General features: G+C 44.8%; 1 protein-coding gene across 4 annotated transcripts in view; it reads left to right on the forward strand.

Moving 5' to 3' along the window:
* Nucleotides 1–11,986, forward strand: part of ARHGEF9 (Cdc42 guanine nucleotide exchange factor 9) — a 186,999-nt gene extending 175,013 nt beyond the window's left edge. For 3 of the 4 annotated variants that reach the window (XM_042825094.1, XM_042825096.1, XM_042825097.1), the window contains one exon: nt 8,244–8,509. In XM_042825094.1, coding sequence (XP_042681028.1) covers nt 8,244–8,425 — 182 coding nt within the window. In that variant the 3' untranslated portion in view covers nt 8,426–8,509. Of the gene's footprint in view, nt 1–8,243; nt 8,510–10,789 lie in introns of those variants that run through there. The other variant, XM_042825095.1, reaches the window with a different exon arrangement.
* Nucleotides 11,987–15,051: the final 3,065 nt, after the last annotated feature.

A 15,051-nucleotide genomic window follows, 5' to 3' on the forward strand; every position in this document is an offset into this window, starting at 1 on the left:
GTACCACACCTCCCAGAGGTATTCCTTGGGAGCCAGCTGGTGCTGTTCTGAAAGGAAGCATTTAAACCACAGCTTGCTGCAGCACTCTGGGAGACACTAGGGGGTCACCCAGTAGTGGGAGGCAAAATCCTAAAACTCAGCTTTCTAAACGGATGGAAGCTTCTTTTGGGGGACTGACTGAGAGCACAGCTCTGTGTTGTGAGAGATTTTCAATCCCACAACAAGGATCCTCTGTGGAGCACAAGCCAGCCCATTTGGAAGCAGCCATCTCCTGATGCTCGTACCCACACAGAAATGTGTCCATGCATGCAGTGCTGGGCTTCCTTCCAAATCAATTTAATGATGCATAAGGTCAGATTTCAGCAATATACTGGGATTTGCACTACTTATTGGATCGGGCAAAGCATAATGATATTAAACCAGGTGCCTTAAGACAACATTAAACCAATTTTCAGCCTTCTTTAAGTCCATTAGACATATAGTAAATGGGCAGTGTTGGTTGTGCAGCTTACCAACAGGTAGGGAAAGGGGCTGTTTGTTGCTTTGTCTTTCCGCATTGGTCGTTGGAGGTTTTGCCTCTCGGTTACAGCCCTTTAGCCTCTCTCAATGTCAGCCTTGTAACTGGGAATAGAATTCCGTGTAGTGTTTCCTAGAAATAGTAAAACAACAGAGAAATTTATTTGGCTTGACTTACAAAAACAACATTTTTTTATGCTGCAGTCAAGCAAGCGTGCAGTTTCCCTGCAGATCAGTCCAGGTGCCACTAAAGACCTTTGCTACCTGCACTGGCAAGCATGACATTAAGATAGCATCGAGCTGCACTTCCAGAATTGCATTTGTGATTGACGATAGCCGTGGAAACCAGGCTAAAGCTCCAATGAAAATGGATCCCTTGTGCATCTCCAGTCCATTCTTAATGCAGACACAGGATTATCCAGCTTACTTTTTCGATTTCTGAGTGTCTGAAAACAGAAGGCTCCTTTACTGCCTCTATCCATCACGGGCTTTGTTCTGACGGCCACTTTTAATCTCCCCTCCCAACATTAGTGTTTGCAGCATTTAGAAACATTCCATTACTTATCGGATCCTCGGCTCTGTCCGCATCTGTTCCCATGCAGGACAGCACATGGGCTATCTCCTTTCCTCAGGCACATGAGGGATTTTGCCTGTGTTCCTAGAAGCTGTCAGCCAGGGCTTTCAGGGTGATTAGAGGTTCCACTGCCTAGTAAAGAGATTCTCAAAGCTCTGCTTCCCAATAATATTTCCATTTTGGAAAATGAAATGTCTGTACAAATGTAAAGAAGTGACCTTTGAGCTGGTGAGAGGGTTTCCCTGTGCCAGGAGCTCCGCAGGGCCATGCTATGGGCCAGCTCTTTCTTGTCATTCTCTCTGTCTTGTGCATTCTCCTCTGCACTGTGCAATAGCTTCACCAAAGACAAGTCTTTATTCTGATGATCTGGGACGTGTGGAAGGAGGAAAACATATATTCAATCACCATTATCCCTAGCTTTGAGTGTAGAAGGATGTTGTCATTAAATCTGCCCATAAAAACTCAGCTATGCAAACTCCAGCAGGGGTTAAATCATCAGCCAGCATGAACTGCTTTGGCCTGCAGTAAAACTCCCTCTGAGTCACCAAATTCTGCTAACTTCTTCTCTTCTGATTACTTGAGCTCACAGCTGTCTCATAAAACCCTGACCCACACTCTCAACAGCTTTTCTTTGACATCTCAAGCTTCTGCACTTTAAACTCTCCCCCAGCAAGCGTGCATAGCAAAACAAGATGACTGCACATGAGCATACTTATGCTGGCTTCATCTTGCCAGCAATGACAGGTCTTACCAGGCATCGGGGTCTGTAGGAACCTCCTGTAGTATTCCTGAGTGTCTGAACCTATTTTACTGCATCTTTGTTTCTATCTAGATTGACCCTGGTGTGTTTCCCCATCCTATTCATGCCTGGGGATTTGCAGCCTTAGGAGAAATGAGAAACACTGAGCAACACAGACTAAGCTTAGAAACAAAGAGGGGCATTGTAGATAATCAGGGTCATTTCCCTTTTTCACCGAGCTTCCCACTGCAAGGGAGAAATAATGGAGCTAAATGTGTTCTCAGTGGCATTTCCCCACAGATTCAGATAAATCACTGGGCTTATCCCATTGCCTGTAATATAGAGGCTCCACCCAAACCTGCAGTTTGCCCCAGCACTTTGTAGTGCTTTGGTCCACATACAGTAGTCTCTGTGATGATCACTGGGACAGGTGCCTTCTCACTCAATGTATTATGAACCCAACTGGAGTAAGGAGTTTCATCTGAGAACTGATGTGATACTGAAGAAAACCATCAATATTTTGGCTAGGAGACCTCTGATGTATGTTTTTGGTTACTCAGCAGTGGGCACATGCTTCTGAGCAAATTCCCCAGGGGAGTTTTTGGTGAGCTGTGAAACAGACCTCTTGGTTTTCCTGTAATACCAAGCCCTCATTTGAAGAGCCAACATGTGGCCATCAACATCACATCGAGATTCCAACTGCTGTAGGGCTGTCAGCCCAGACACTGCTGTACTTTCAGTTCAGTGAGGTATTTTGGGTGAGAGGTAGTGTTTCTGGGTGCATTTCTTCAACCCAGAAGAGACTGCATTTCAGGGCAGTGAAAGATGAAGAGATCTCTTCTATCAGTGAAACAGACTGAGCATTCTTTGCTATCACTGCAGAGAATGCTGGAGGAGAAGGGCTATATGCATATGAGACAGGATAAATGAGTTTTCAGCTGGCTTTGATGGATAAAACCCTAGTATCATTTGTTCCATCTTGCCTCATTTAGTTTTTGCCTGTCACACGAGGAATCATTATCTTAATGTCTAGTCTAATGACACCAGGTAGTAGTAACAGACTTGATAGATTCAGGGAGGTAAAGTTACCTCAGTAGTTGGTGGCTGTGGAACAGCCCAGGCACAATCCCCGTGTTTTCCTCAGTTGCATTTCTCAAGGCTGCAGAGTCCCCCCAAGCAGCAGTGAGCACTTTTCCTCCAAGACAGAGAAGTTAGACAAGTGCCTAGAAAAGGGAGCTAAGGCAGGTTCTCCGCACCAGCACCATTTCTGGTAATATCTACCTCTACCAAACCACTGAGTACAGTCCCCTGCAGCGTAAAGAGCCATGGCTAATGCACCACATAATGCCCTTGAATTGGGTGAGTATGACAAAACTTGAGTCAGGCAGTTTAGCATGGAGGTGAAAAGCAGTGCAGTCCATGGCTGCTCAGGACTGCTGCTGGAGGCAGACATTTCCTTCTCGCAGCCCCCATCCTCACCTCTGGCTGTAACAACAGCCTGCAATCAGCAGAACTGGTGTCAGATACAGAACAGTTTGCTAACTCTAAATACGACAGTGACCAAATGAACAGTGGAGAGGTGCTTTGAGATCCTCTGTTGAAACGTGCTGAAGAAGGGCAAGGGGCTGTACCCATTGAGCCATGGCTTCTTGTTTCTTTAAACTAAACTTGTCACTATTGCAGGAGTAATTAACCATACAGCAATTAGTGTTCTTGAGGTATGTTCCCTGCTACCTGTGTTGCATATGGGTTACAGTATTAATGAGGAGACTGAATTTCTGAGATGCAGGAGCAGCTGAGATCACAGGGAATGAAGGCTCTGCAGCACAGCACCGCTTCCCTCCCAGCCAGCAGCCGTCCCTCGGCCAGCAGGGAAATGAGGTGGTGACATTTCATTGTCTCCCACGCAGCTCCGGCTAACGAGCAGCACAAAATCTAGATGGATAGGTAGAAGAAAAGCCTATGAAATAGCTCCTGATTAAAGTCTAAGATAAAAAACTTAAAGAGTAAGGGTGGAATAACCATCTCGTAAGGCAAGTTCTGTGGTTATTATATAGGCAAATCTGAGTGTATTCTGTGTATGTTTCATATTTGCCCTGGTGACAGAGCCACTATTTGCACAGTGCTGATAGAGCCATCCCACTATGTTGTAACTGGATCTCTCTGCACGTGTCCATGTAGATTGCCTGTGAGTTAACAGCATGCTCCTAAATCTTCAAGTGCTAGTCAAGTCCTCTTATAACCTCAGATAGAGGGAAAAAGGAATTAGAAGGAAAAAAAGAGACCATGATAGATCTTTCTGTTTTCTTCTGAGTCGAGATATTCAAAAGATTCCAAGTGACGTATTCCAGCTCTAAAAAAAGACATGACTTCAACTGACAGTGCAGCATCTCTCTTTACCAGTTTTGTCTAGCCAAAGCATAAACCCTGGAGTTTTCTTTGTGCTCATTCCGAAGAGATTTCCATACCCCCACCCTGCTAGACAATCTTGCTATGCAGCTGCAGCCTTTCTGTTCTGCTACAGTGTAGAATTATGCATGAACCAGCAGAAGGAGCTCCAAGTCTGGTCATTGGTGTATAGCTGCTTTCTTATGCCTCGGAAAGGCAGTGTAGCAGCTGTGTGTAGAAATCATTACTTATCTATCGATTCTTTCCCTTTGTGCTTTGAATTCTGTTCGCCAAGCAGCCCAAAATTGCATTGGAAACGAGCTGTGCTCATTTCTTTCTGTTGAATTGCAGTGAAGTGATGGCTTTGCATATATAAAATCCCTCAAGAGACAATTTTGCACAACAGCCCCGAGTTCTGATTAGAGAACAAACCACTTCAGAGTGGAACAGAAAAACAGCAACCTGTCATACTTTTTCCAGAATTGCTCTTTTTTGGCTTTTGAAGATGTTCAGATTAGGTGAATTTCTCTGCCTCCCCCACTCATAATTCCTGTGTTCCACATTGTCAAGAACACGGGTATGTCAAAAACAAAGCCATTCTTGGGGCACCTCTAGCTTTTGCAAAGTGCTGTATCACTGCTTCACAAGAAAATGTATTCTCAGGGAATTATCAGCCTGACTTGCCAGAGCACAATTGTTTTTATTTGCATGCCCACAAACACATAGTGATTATGCATGCCATTGAGATGCACAGTTTTGATCATTTAGGCCATGGACGTCATTTGATAAATATGATAAATATTCAAACCTTTGGCTGCTTATTCAAATAGAACCAACCAGCTTTTGAAGCTCATCCAACTTAGATGCTAATGATATCAACCCCTACATCCTTGAGAAGTGATAGACAAAAAACTTTGAAGAATATTAGTCTGAGCTTCCTTACCGAGGAATGTGGCAATGTGTGTTTGCATGGGTATGTTCCAAATGGGAGTAGAGGTTTTCCAGGAGTTTGGACCCTAAGGGCTCTCCTGGGGAAGAACTGAAGGGGGTTGCTAGTGATCTGGCCAGGGGAGTCTGCCTTTTTCTCTTTTGGAGAAGACAGACTATGGACTACGTTCTTTGCAGTGTAATTCCATCAGTGTCAGTGGACTTTAGCCAGACTGTCTTTTCTCTACTTCTCCAGCCTTCCAAGTGTGTAACACTTTGCTGATCCAGGAGATTTCATAGCAATTCTTTGTTGAGACAAAAGAATAGCAGTTCACCCTCTACAAATGGATTTAAAAACAATAAAGAGCTCAGCCTTGCTCAGCACGGCAGACCAGATGCATCATGAGGCTAGCTGCGATTCTGCAGCCACAGAGTGCAAAAGGCGTAGGGCTGTGTCACTAAGCACTGTGGTGTTGAGGTCTTTCAAAGCTAGAAACAACTGCTGTGTGTCCTTTGGTAGCAGCTTTAGATTCACAGCTCTTTTGTGTTGTGAAGCATTATTTAATTATGCTGGTGGCTTGGACTTTGGGTTGAAGATCCAGACCACGTAGCAATAGAAAAAGATTTATTTCCCAACACCAGACATGTAAGGGACAACCATATCCTCATCTTGCCACAGATCCTGAGAGTCCTTACCAGCCTCTCCTCACTTGGTGAGCCAAGCACCAATGGCTGGGGGTCTCCATGGGAATGTCTTCACATGTGTGTGGCTTCAGAAGTTTACTCTCCAGGCTCTGTTCACGTATTGAATTGCCTTCCAACAAGGCAACTTGGATCAGGACAGCAGTAGAAGGGAGGGAAGAGATGGGGTAGATATGAGCTTAAGTCCATGCTTTGCTCTTGTGTGACATCACTGGCTTAAGTCACTGTGTGGCAAGTGCAAACTGAGCGTTGGGTCCCACCAGGAAGGATGGTACAGAAATTGACTTAGGTGTCCCACCACTGACCCCACTCTACTCTGCAGATATGCTGGAGAGGTGCTTGGGAAAGACAGAAACAGGACAAATACAGCTGCAGAACAATTCCAGACTGCTCTTTTCAACTGAGTTTGAAATATTAACTGTGTTGAATTTGTTAAAGGTTAATGAGTAATGAACCATAGAGCAGTTTCTTTCCACCATAAGGAAAGGCCTCGGTTACTCCCTGTAGGCAACAGAGGGAGGCATGGTTTGATAGTATTTGCTGCAAAGGAGGAGAAATCAGTTAGCTATAGTCAAGATGGTATCTCTATTTGGTCCGAACCTTTTTAAGGTTTTTAGCAATTCAGGATTGGTAAATTCTATAGCAAGGGGAAGCAAATTAATTCTCTCTCCTAAAGCCATCCTAAAGCCGTAGCTTCATATCTAAAAGAAGCCCTGGATTGCAATATGGCAACATACAGAAATTGTCAGGTGAGCTCCATGAGTGCACTCTGTGAGGCTTTTTCCTTTGTCTGTAAGTACCCAACTGTGTGCAGCCCTCCTGTTCCTGGGCCGGCCGGTGCTGGTCCCACAAAGCATGTGTTTGTATGTGAGTAGGAACCGCTAACTGAACGCAGTCGCATTTCTTTGACACACACTGCTGTGGTACCTGGGTGCTAATCACCGTATTTTGCCTTCTCTAGCACCTTCCCAGCCGAGGATCTCAAAGTGTTTTACAAACATTAATTAATTTAGCTTCACAACCCTCGTGTGAGGTAGGTGGGTCATGCCATCCCGCTTTCCAGATGAGGACACTGGTCTACTTGGTAGAGTCACCTCGTTCCTGCGGTTAAAAACAGGGAGGCAATGGCCTCGAGATGGCCCTTGTGAAGCTTACCACCCGTCATGCGGCCGGGACTGCCCTCCCCACAGAAGGAAGAGCAGTTCTGCATGCAGCAGAGGGGATCCAGAGATGGCCAGAGCTTACAGCAACCTGCTTCAGAGCCCTGCTCCTCCCGGCTTCTGCCCTTTTCTGGAGTTGTGGCTTCCAGCTGATCACAGCACCCTGAGGCTGAAGGAGGGATTATCCCTAGTCAATGGCTCAATGGCATTGTGGAGAGGAAATGCAGAAGTAGCTCTGTGACTTTTCCCTATAGTCTGTGCTTCGGGGGCTCCGTGCCTCCTTCCTGTTACACTCCCATTCACTCAGAACTGCAGTTTGTGCATCATCCTTTACAATGGGCTGTGTAGGTCCCAGCTTGCTGAAGCTCACCTTTCTAGTGAGAAAGCTGTCAGAGCAATGTCCCCTTACCCCTTTCCTGCACACAACTTGTGACTCATATACATGGGAATTGTTCCCCAAGCCAGGACAGACCCTGGCAATGTATCCCTGCCAGTCTTTCCATTGCTACCCATTCGGATTGAGCAGAAGCAGCCTTTTCTGCATCGCCTATAGCCATTTTTGGCTGAAACAAGACCAGTAAATTAAAAAAAAACAACACAAACACCCTATGGAAAAGTCCTACAAACCTTCTGACATAAAGAGCTGCCCTTTGTATCAGCTGAATAGCACTGAAGCGACACAGGTCCCTGCAGGAGATTCCTCCCAAACTGCCATGCTCTGTTCCATTCCAGCACAAGAGCTGGCGCCAAGTGGTCCCTAGGATCGTGCTGCTCAGGGCCGGTCACAGGGATGCATTTGGGGCACAGCTGCCTGCTGAGTTTGGATGGGAGGGAGGGCGAAACCCAGCTTGGAAACTGCAGGTGCTAGATTTGAGAGCGGAATCAACTGCTGTGGTCTCTGCCTTTGTCTGAGTGACTGTGTATGGCTTGGCCACGTGTTTGTTTCTTGCTAGGTCATGCAGGACTTTTCCATGAGGGCAGGCAAAACTCTGCCAATACAATAAAGTAATGGATCTTTAGCAAATCTTCAGCTTGCAGTCTAGCGTAGGTAGCCTCTGAGCTGGGAGTTCAGGCAGCTGCTGCATTTCTCCACAGATTTGCTGTCTCTAGCATGTCTCCCTGTTGTTTGGGACCCTGGTTATTAAGTGTTAAGAAGCGATAGCATGATGGAGAAAGACTATTGACCCAATTGCACTTTGACTGATCTGTTTCTTTTTCCCCCCAATCATCGATGCAGGTGTGAGCTACTCCAAGTCGGTTCCTCCAGCCTACCCACCACCCCAGGATCCATTAAATCAGGGACAATACATGGTGACAGATGGCATATCCCAGTCCCAGGTCTTCGAGTTCACCGAACCCAGACGCAGCCAGGCACCATTCTGGCAAAACTTCAGCAGGTTAACACCATTCAAAAAATAATACTTAGAGAGATGGAGAATTTTAACTTAAAAGAACTTAAAAAAATAAAAATAAATAAAATTATATTTATAGATGGACCTTTTTTCGGAGAAGCACTGTTGCAACTAAATATATATACATATATATATGTATACACATTTAAAAAAATAATACATATATATATATATACATATATGTATATATATAGAAGGACCAAAAACTTTTTTTGTTGTTTTTGGGAAGCAGTCTGCTACTAGATAGTAGGAAGCACCAATGATTTCTAATCATGTGACCTTTTTTATTTTATTCTATTGGTCGGACATTGTTTTTTTCCTTTTTTTTGTGTGTCTTCATTTTCATTGAAGTTGTCATTGGCATCCCAGAATGCTTTCTTGCTTGTTTGAATTCTTCATCGAAGTTCCTCATGGACTATGTTGGTGTATATTTTGTTTTATTTTATTTATGGGGGGGGGGGTTGTTTGTTTTTTGGGGTGCTGGGAGATCTCTGCTCCATCTCCCTCCCTCTCCATCCCTTCCTTGGCTGTCCCAGAGTTACCATTTCAGTGAAGAGCATCGATCCTTTCCCATCCCTGTCCTGCATTCTCTGGTCTGACTCGTGCCTGTCTGGATGTGCTCCCTTGTGCACCATGCTCTGCTGCGCAGTATTTCTCTGGCTTTAACTGTTTTGTTGCGGGCAGTTGAAAACAAGCAGAAGGGGTAGCAGCTATTTAGGAAGCGAGAGATGGGTTTTCCTCAGTTAACTTACTGCATTTTTTAAGCTCTGTCTTTTTCTCAATTCAGTGTGATGTGATCACGCTCAGAGTAAGACTGAGAAAAGAATATCAGGGGCTTTTTTTTTTTTTTTGCATTTAATTTTGTTTCTGTGGGGTTATCTTTGATTTGGATTCATTCTCTTTTTAAGCTGAGACTCAACTCTCTGAAAAGCCCACTATCTTTGTTTTCCATGCAAAGATAAAAGCTTAAAAACCAACGGCTTCATGCCCCCCATTGCAGCTAGAGAAAATTGGCTATTAGGCTTCAACAAATGGCCACTTTTCTTTCTTCAGGAACTAAGGTCCCATCCCGTTGGCCGCAGTCAGGCCCACACAGTACTGCATTAAGGAACCACCGATGGCTGTGTGCAGGAGCAGTGATCCCAGAAGCGAGGGCCGTGCCCGCGCTCACTGCCTGCTCGGCTCTGTAGCACTTCAGACAGCCGGCTTCATGTCGGCACGGAGCTCCCAAGCAAAACGCGGCAGGCGCCCATTAGCAGAAGGATAATTGGGAGTATCTACCTGGTGTTTCATGCACCCAAAGCTGCAGAAGAGTTGAGGACTGCCTTTCAGGAAAGGTACAGATGTGACCTGAGCAGGTCAGCCGTATGCCCATGACCTAATCCAAATCACCAACCAGTTAAATCTGAACTGCAGTGGCATCAGTGTCAGTGGGCTCTGGAGCGATTAGCTGAATTCTCCAGATCTCTTTCTCTCTCTTTTTCTCCCTCTGGAGATTGATAGCTGTATTTTCAAAGACACTTCCTACAATTTTAGCCTTAAGTACATTCGTTTCCAAGCACAAAAGCTTATGTTTAAGCTCATAAAACAAACCATTGTGCACTAGGACAATTGGGATTGTTTAACCAGGTTTAGAAGATGAATTTAAACTTTGCAGAGCTATTCTGCAACCTCCTTTAAAAATGCGAGTCGAAATAATAGATCATGATATTTATATTTTTCTTTCAAATTTGATACCCCATGTAAGCACCTCAGGCCAGTAGCATGGACAAATGTGTTTTTATCACTTCAGAAAATGGCAAAAGCAGAGAGTGCGATTTTAGTTTTTCCATGGAGCTTGGGTTATTTCAGGGCACATTAGAAGGCAGCAGCTGTATTTTTTCTTTAAGTACAAAAATAATCTCAGCACCTTAGGGTCACCTACAAACCTATCAATGCAACAATGCCAGGCTGGCATTTTGGAGAGGAGGAGTGGCCCCTCTGTGACAGGCAGCAGTGAAACACTGAGAAACCCGCATAGGAGGCAACCAAATTTTGTAACACAGCTAATTTCTATCCTCTTTTGTATCTTTGCATTTTTACATTTCGATTTTCATACTGAACACGTAGCAGTTATTATGTTTGCTTAACAGAGTGGGTTATTTAGAGAAGTGAATGGAATCGGTTTGCAGAAGTTAACTGAAATGTTTCACTGTTTCTGAATGGCTGGAGAGAGATGCAGAGAGAGAGAGAAAGAGAGAGAGATCACAATCTGTTATCAGCGTGATGGAAATTTCACTTATTCCTTTTCCTTTTTAATTGCTTAGGGGAAAAAAAAAAAAAGTAACAAGCACATTAGTTAAGCCTATTCATTTACTGTTTTGTGCCTCAGAGAGTGAGAATGAGACATCCATAATTTTTATGAGAAGATGCTTCCTAAATATTCAGCGCTAGGAAAAAAGAAACTCCACCGCCACACCATTATTTGCATCATAACTCAAGACTCGCTCGATCTGACAAGGCCACTTGTTGGACTCGCAGCTTCCTTCTTAAGTGGAAAGCCAAAACTAACGAGCGCCGCTAGCGCTTGCCGAAGCCGGGTGGCAGGCGGAGCAGCCGCAGCCGCTTGTTCCAGAGGGAAGAGGGGCTTGGCTCTCACATGGCGCTCAAGAAAGCCCTTCCCTTCCCTTCCACAAATGGCCAAGGTGCTGCAAGAGATGGAGCATTATCGCAAAGAAGAACCAGCACTGGGTCCCACTTTTACTACCTACCGTGGCTTTCCCTATAGGGAGCAGGGCTGGGCTGCCTCGTTGTGTCTGGAAGCAGCACAGATGCTGTCAGATCGGGGTGATTTTGACTGAGCATCTGATAGAGACTTTCATTTCAATGCCAGACAGGAGGAACCCACTTACCATTCCATATGCAGAAAATGAGAAAGTTGTAACAAACTTACATGTTTACGGTATTTCTCTGGCTGAAACTATATATATATATATAAAAAAAAAAAACCAACAACAAAAATACCCTCTTCCCTAGGTAAATGACATGCATTACCCCTTGACCTAGTCACTAGAACAGAGGATCTAAATTCAAGACTTTTGCCTCCCTACCCTCTCAAAACATCAAACAAGGATCAACCTAGGTGCATCTAACAGTTGTAAATAGAAAATAATACATAGAGAAATATATTTGAAATCTGTTTCAGTTTCCGGATGGTCACTGGCCATCCATTGCAATGTTATTGATAGTACACTGTGGTGCTTTGGGTTTTTGGTTTTGTTCTCTTTATGCTCTGTCATCTTTTCATCGCAGCTACATTTCAGGGAACATGTATATTTAGTAGCTATTGTAAGTTCTGCATGGCATCACTGAGCTTATTTTTCCTTGAGAAGAAAAGAAGAGTCTGTAGGAGTCTAAAGGCACTATGATGACAGGGACTTGTAGCAGAGAATTTAGAAAAAAAAAAAAAAAAGTTTTTAAAATTCTAGTTTGAAGCCAAATACTGATATTTTAGTGCTTTTGGGGTTTTAACAGTAAGAGAAAAAAAAAAAAAAGAAAAAAAAAAAAAAAAAAAAAAGGTTTTTTGGTACCCCAGCTGCCCCGCACTTGCCTTTTTTTTTATTTTGTTTATATTGGACTGTTTGACCCTGTCAAACAAGTGTCAAAGTTGTGTGTATAAAACAAAAAAAAAAACAAAGTGTTTAAAAAAGTGTTGTAAAGACACTGAGCCTTATGAAAATATTTATGGAATTAAATAAAAAGAAGTGAAAAGGCATCTGAAGGCATTTTAAATCATTTTCCTCAGAGCGGTCTCACTCTTCTCCCAAAGGCTGAGCCTGAATCCCTGGGCTGGGGCTCCAGCATGTCAGCAAAACACCACGACATTGGTGTGCAACCAAAAAGAGGAATGTTTGGGAAATATCCCACCTCCCCCTTGCTCTGTGTCCTCCATCTGAGCTGAGTGAAATGATTACTGAGCAGCTGGAGGTTCAATACTGACAAAATGCTGCCTTGCAAGTGCTGCAAATGGAGCTCAGATCAAGTCTTCTGTGAAACATGGTTTTAAAATGCTTTCTGCTCCTGAGCTTTGCTCAGCTCCAAGCCCAACTTAAAGCCAGCCTGATTGTGCCAGCAGACCTCACAGACACGCTGCCAGCGCCGTAAGAAGCGTTTCAGAGCAGGTGGAGGTAGCACACAGGGTGGGCCCAAGGGGAGGGAGCCCCGGCCACGTGCTGCCCACTGCAGAAGGCAGAACGAGGAGATGAGCAGGTTCCTGCCCTGGCTTTCACTCGGTGTGAAAGGAGAAAGCATGCCCAGGGAGAAGGAGCCCAGTGCTCTCCCCCTGCAAAGCAGAGCACTCTCCAGCAGACTGCTGGCATTTCACAGGTAAGGCAGCTGAGCGATGTATTTCTAGGTAGCACACAAGTGTGGTGATAACCAAGAGAACGGGCCGTGACACTGTGGCATCCAGACCTGGTAGTGACTGGGAGTGATGCCTGCTGTCATATGCAGAAACGCCAGCACACACATCAAGTTCCTATGCGTAACTGCAGCCCAAGAGCTACATTTCCAGGAACAACACTGCCTTCCTGCTCTTTCCTATCTGTCCTGTGGGTGAGTCTGCAGGCACACAGCGTGACCAAATCTTCAGCCCGCACATACGAGAAAAACAGGCAGACAAGGGAATAAAATAATGCAAAAGCTACACGGCATTGGTCTGGGAGAGAGAGGGAGAGAGAGAGGGTATGACGCAAAGCTGCAAGCACGAAGGCTTCTGCCAGTCCAGACTGTGAGTGGGTTCAGGAGCAGGGGCACCCTGATCTCAACATCACAGCTGCATATTTGCCTACTGCTTCAGCAATACCCCAAACCACGCTTTTTGCTCTTGCTTACATTTCTGCTTGCAGTGAAGATGCCACGGGTGCCATGCTGGCGTTTCCTTGTCCAAATGAAGCCGTTTCTCTTGTAGCATATCACCTAAGTCACACAGGTGGTGTGGCACAGTGCTGTTCCCAAAGCATAGAATCATAGAATCACCAAGGTTGGAAAAGACCTAAAAGATCATCCAGTCCAACCGTTCACCTGTTACCAATAGCTCCCACTAAACCATGTCCCTCAACAGAACATCCAGTCTTTATGCATGCTGCTGGAGAGAGCAGACCCAACATGCAATTTCATATGTAAAACCTGTCTTTGAAGAACATCCCTTCTACCCACATCACCATCTTTGCAAAATACTATTTTTCTATACCGATGGCAAAATGTTGTTTACCAGAACTCTGCACCCCTCTCTCAGTTTTTGAATGTAAGCTGAGGGAAGAAAAAGAGGTGGAAGGGTCAGGGAGCCCATACGCGTTGCCCGATATGTGCAATGTCCCAAAAAAGGGAGCAGTGGAGAAGAAACCCAATAGCCCACCATGCATGTCAGGAGCAAGAGCACTACCAAAGCTATCTCAGCAGCCACAAACCACCTACATGCCCCTGTCCTGGTGGCAGCGAGAGAATCGCACACTACATGGCTCTGAATGCCACTGCAGCCCATAGCTGTTAGCCAACATAAGTTTAATTTAGTGACACCATTCATTTGTTTTAGCTTTTTCCAGCTAGGTGATGTTCAACCTTGTGACTATGAACTTTGGCTGCATCATATCTAATGATATAAACAAAGAAACAGTTTACAGTTTGTTTGTCTTAAGGGCTGCTGTTGGGCTTTATTTCTGGATAACATCCCAAACTGATCAGGGGCATGTGGGCTCCTTGATTCAGAGATTCATGCACATGCCTACAATTACAACTCTGCACCAAAGTTTTTACTACAGATATGTCAAAATACAGATTTGATCCTCAGAGTGGTGCTCAGTAGGGAAATTACCTTAAAATGAAAGTCTGCGTGGATTCTCCCTGTTCTGAAGGTATACAATGTTAAACCATGTACCCCCATCAAGCTGCACAGCTGAGGTCAAGTTTTGCAAAGCACATGGCAGCTGTGTGCTGTTGGTCTTCATGGGCAGCATCAGGCCCTGACTGCTTTGGAGCGTAACACAATTAGCGAAGCATTTAGGCTGATGTGTTTGTGACATGACAGGAATGTTGCACAAAGGGCTGTGAACGTCAAAGCCTTCTCTGCTTTATCCATGTGTATATATTCATGGTATAACAACTGAGCTTTTTCCTTTTTAAGGAACTGGCCTTTCAATCTGACTGATGGCACCAGGATTACAGACTCCAATCTAGCCCAAACAGGACATTTTCTTGTTTTTGTATCACTGAGAAGCAGCAGCAGGTTTTGCACTAAGCAGAGAAGCGGGTCAGAGTCCTCCAAAGCATGCAATGCACCATCTGTGCCGGGTTATTAAGGAACACAGTGGACTCTCACGTTGCTCTGGGTGCAGGGGGAACAACTGGCGCTTTCAAGTGTGTTTCTAATCACTGTCTGCTGAGGGCTGTGCAGCACCTCACCAGTGAGGAAAGACTTAGCTGCTAACCACTAATATAGTCTCCCCCAAACTGCAGGTACCAGCAGTATTTGCCTAGATCTCTTACCTTTGCTATGGAAAAGCGACACGTGGTATTTCTTAGATGCTCTTAACGTTCACAACCTTTCTTTCCAGCTCTCAAGGCAAAAGGCATCCTGGTGAAGGTGCGCAGTTTCTT

The sequence above is a fragment of the Centrocercus urophasianus genome, unplaced genomic scaffold, assembly GCF_019232065.1.
Source record: "Centrocercus urophasianus isolate 14NV4802_14NV808 unplaced genomic scaffold, USGS_Curo_1.0 seq_24, whole genome shotgun sequence".
Classification (NCBI taxonomy): Eukaryota; Metazoa; Chordata; class Aves; order Galliformes; family Phasianidae; genus Centrocercus; species Centrocercus urophasianus.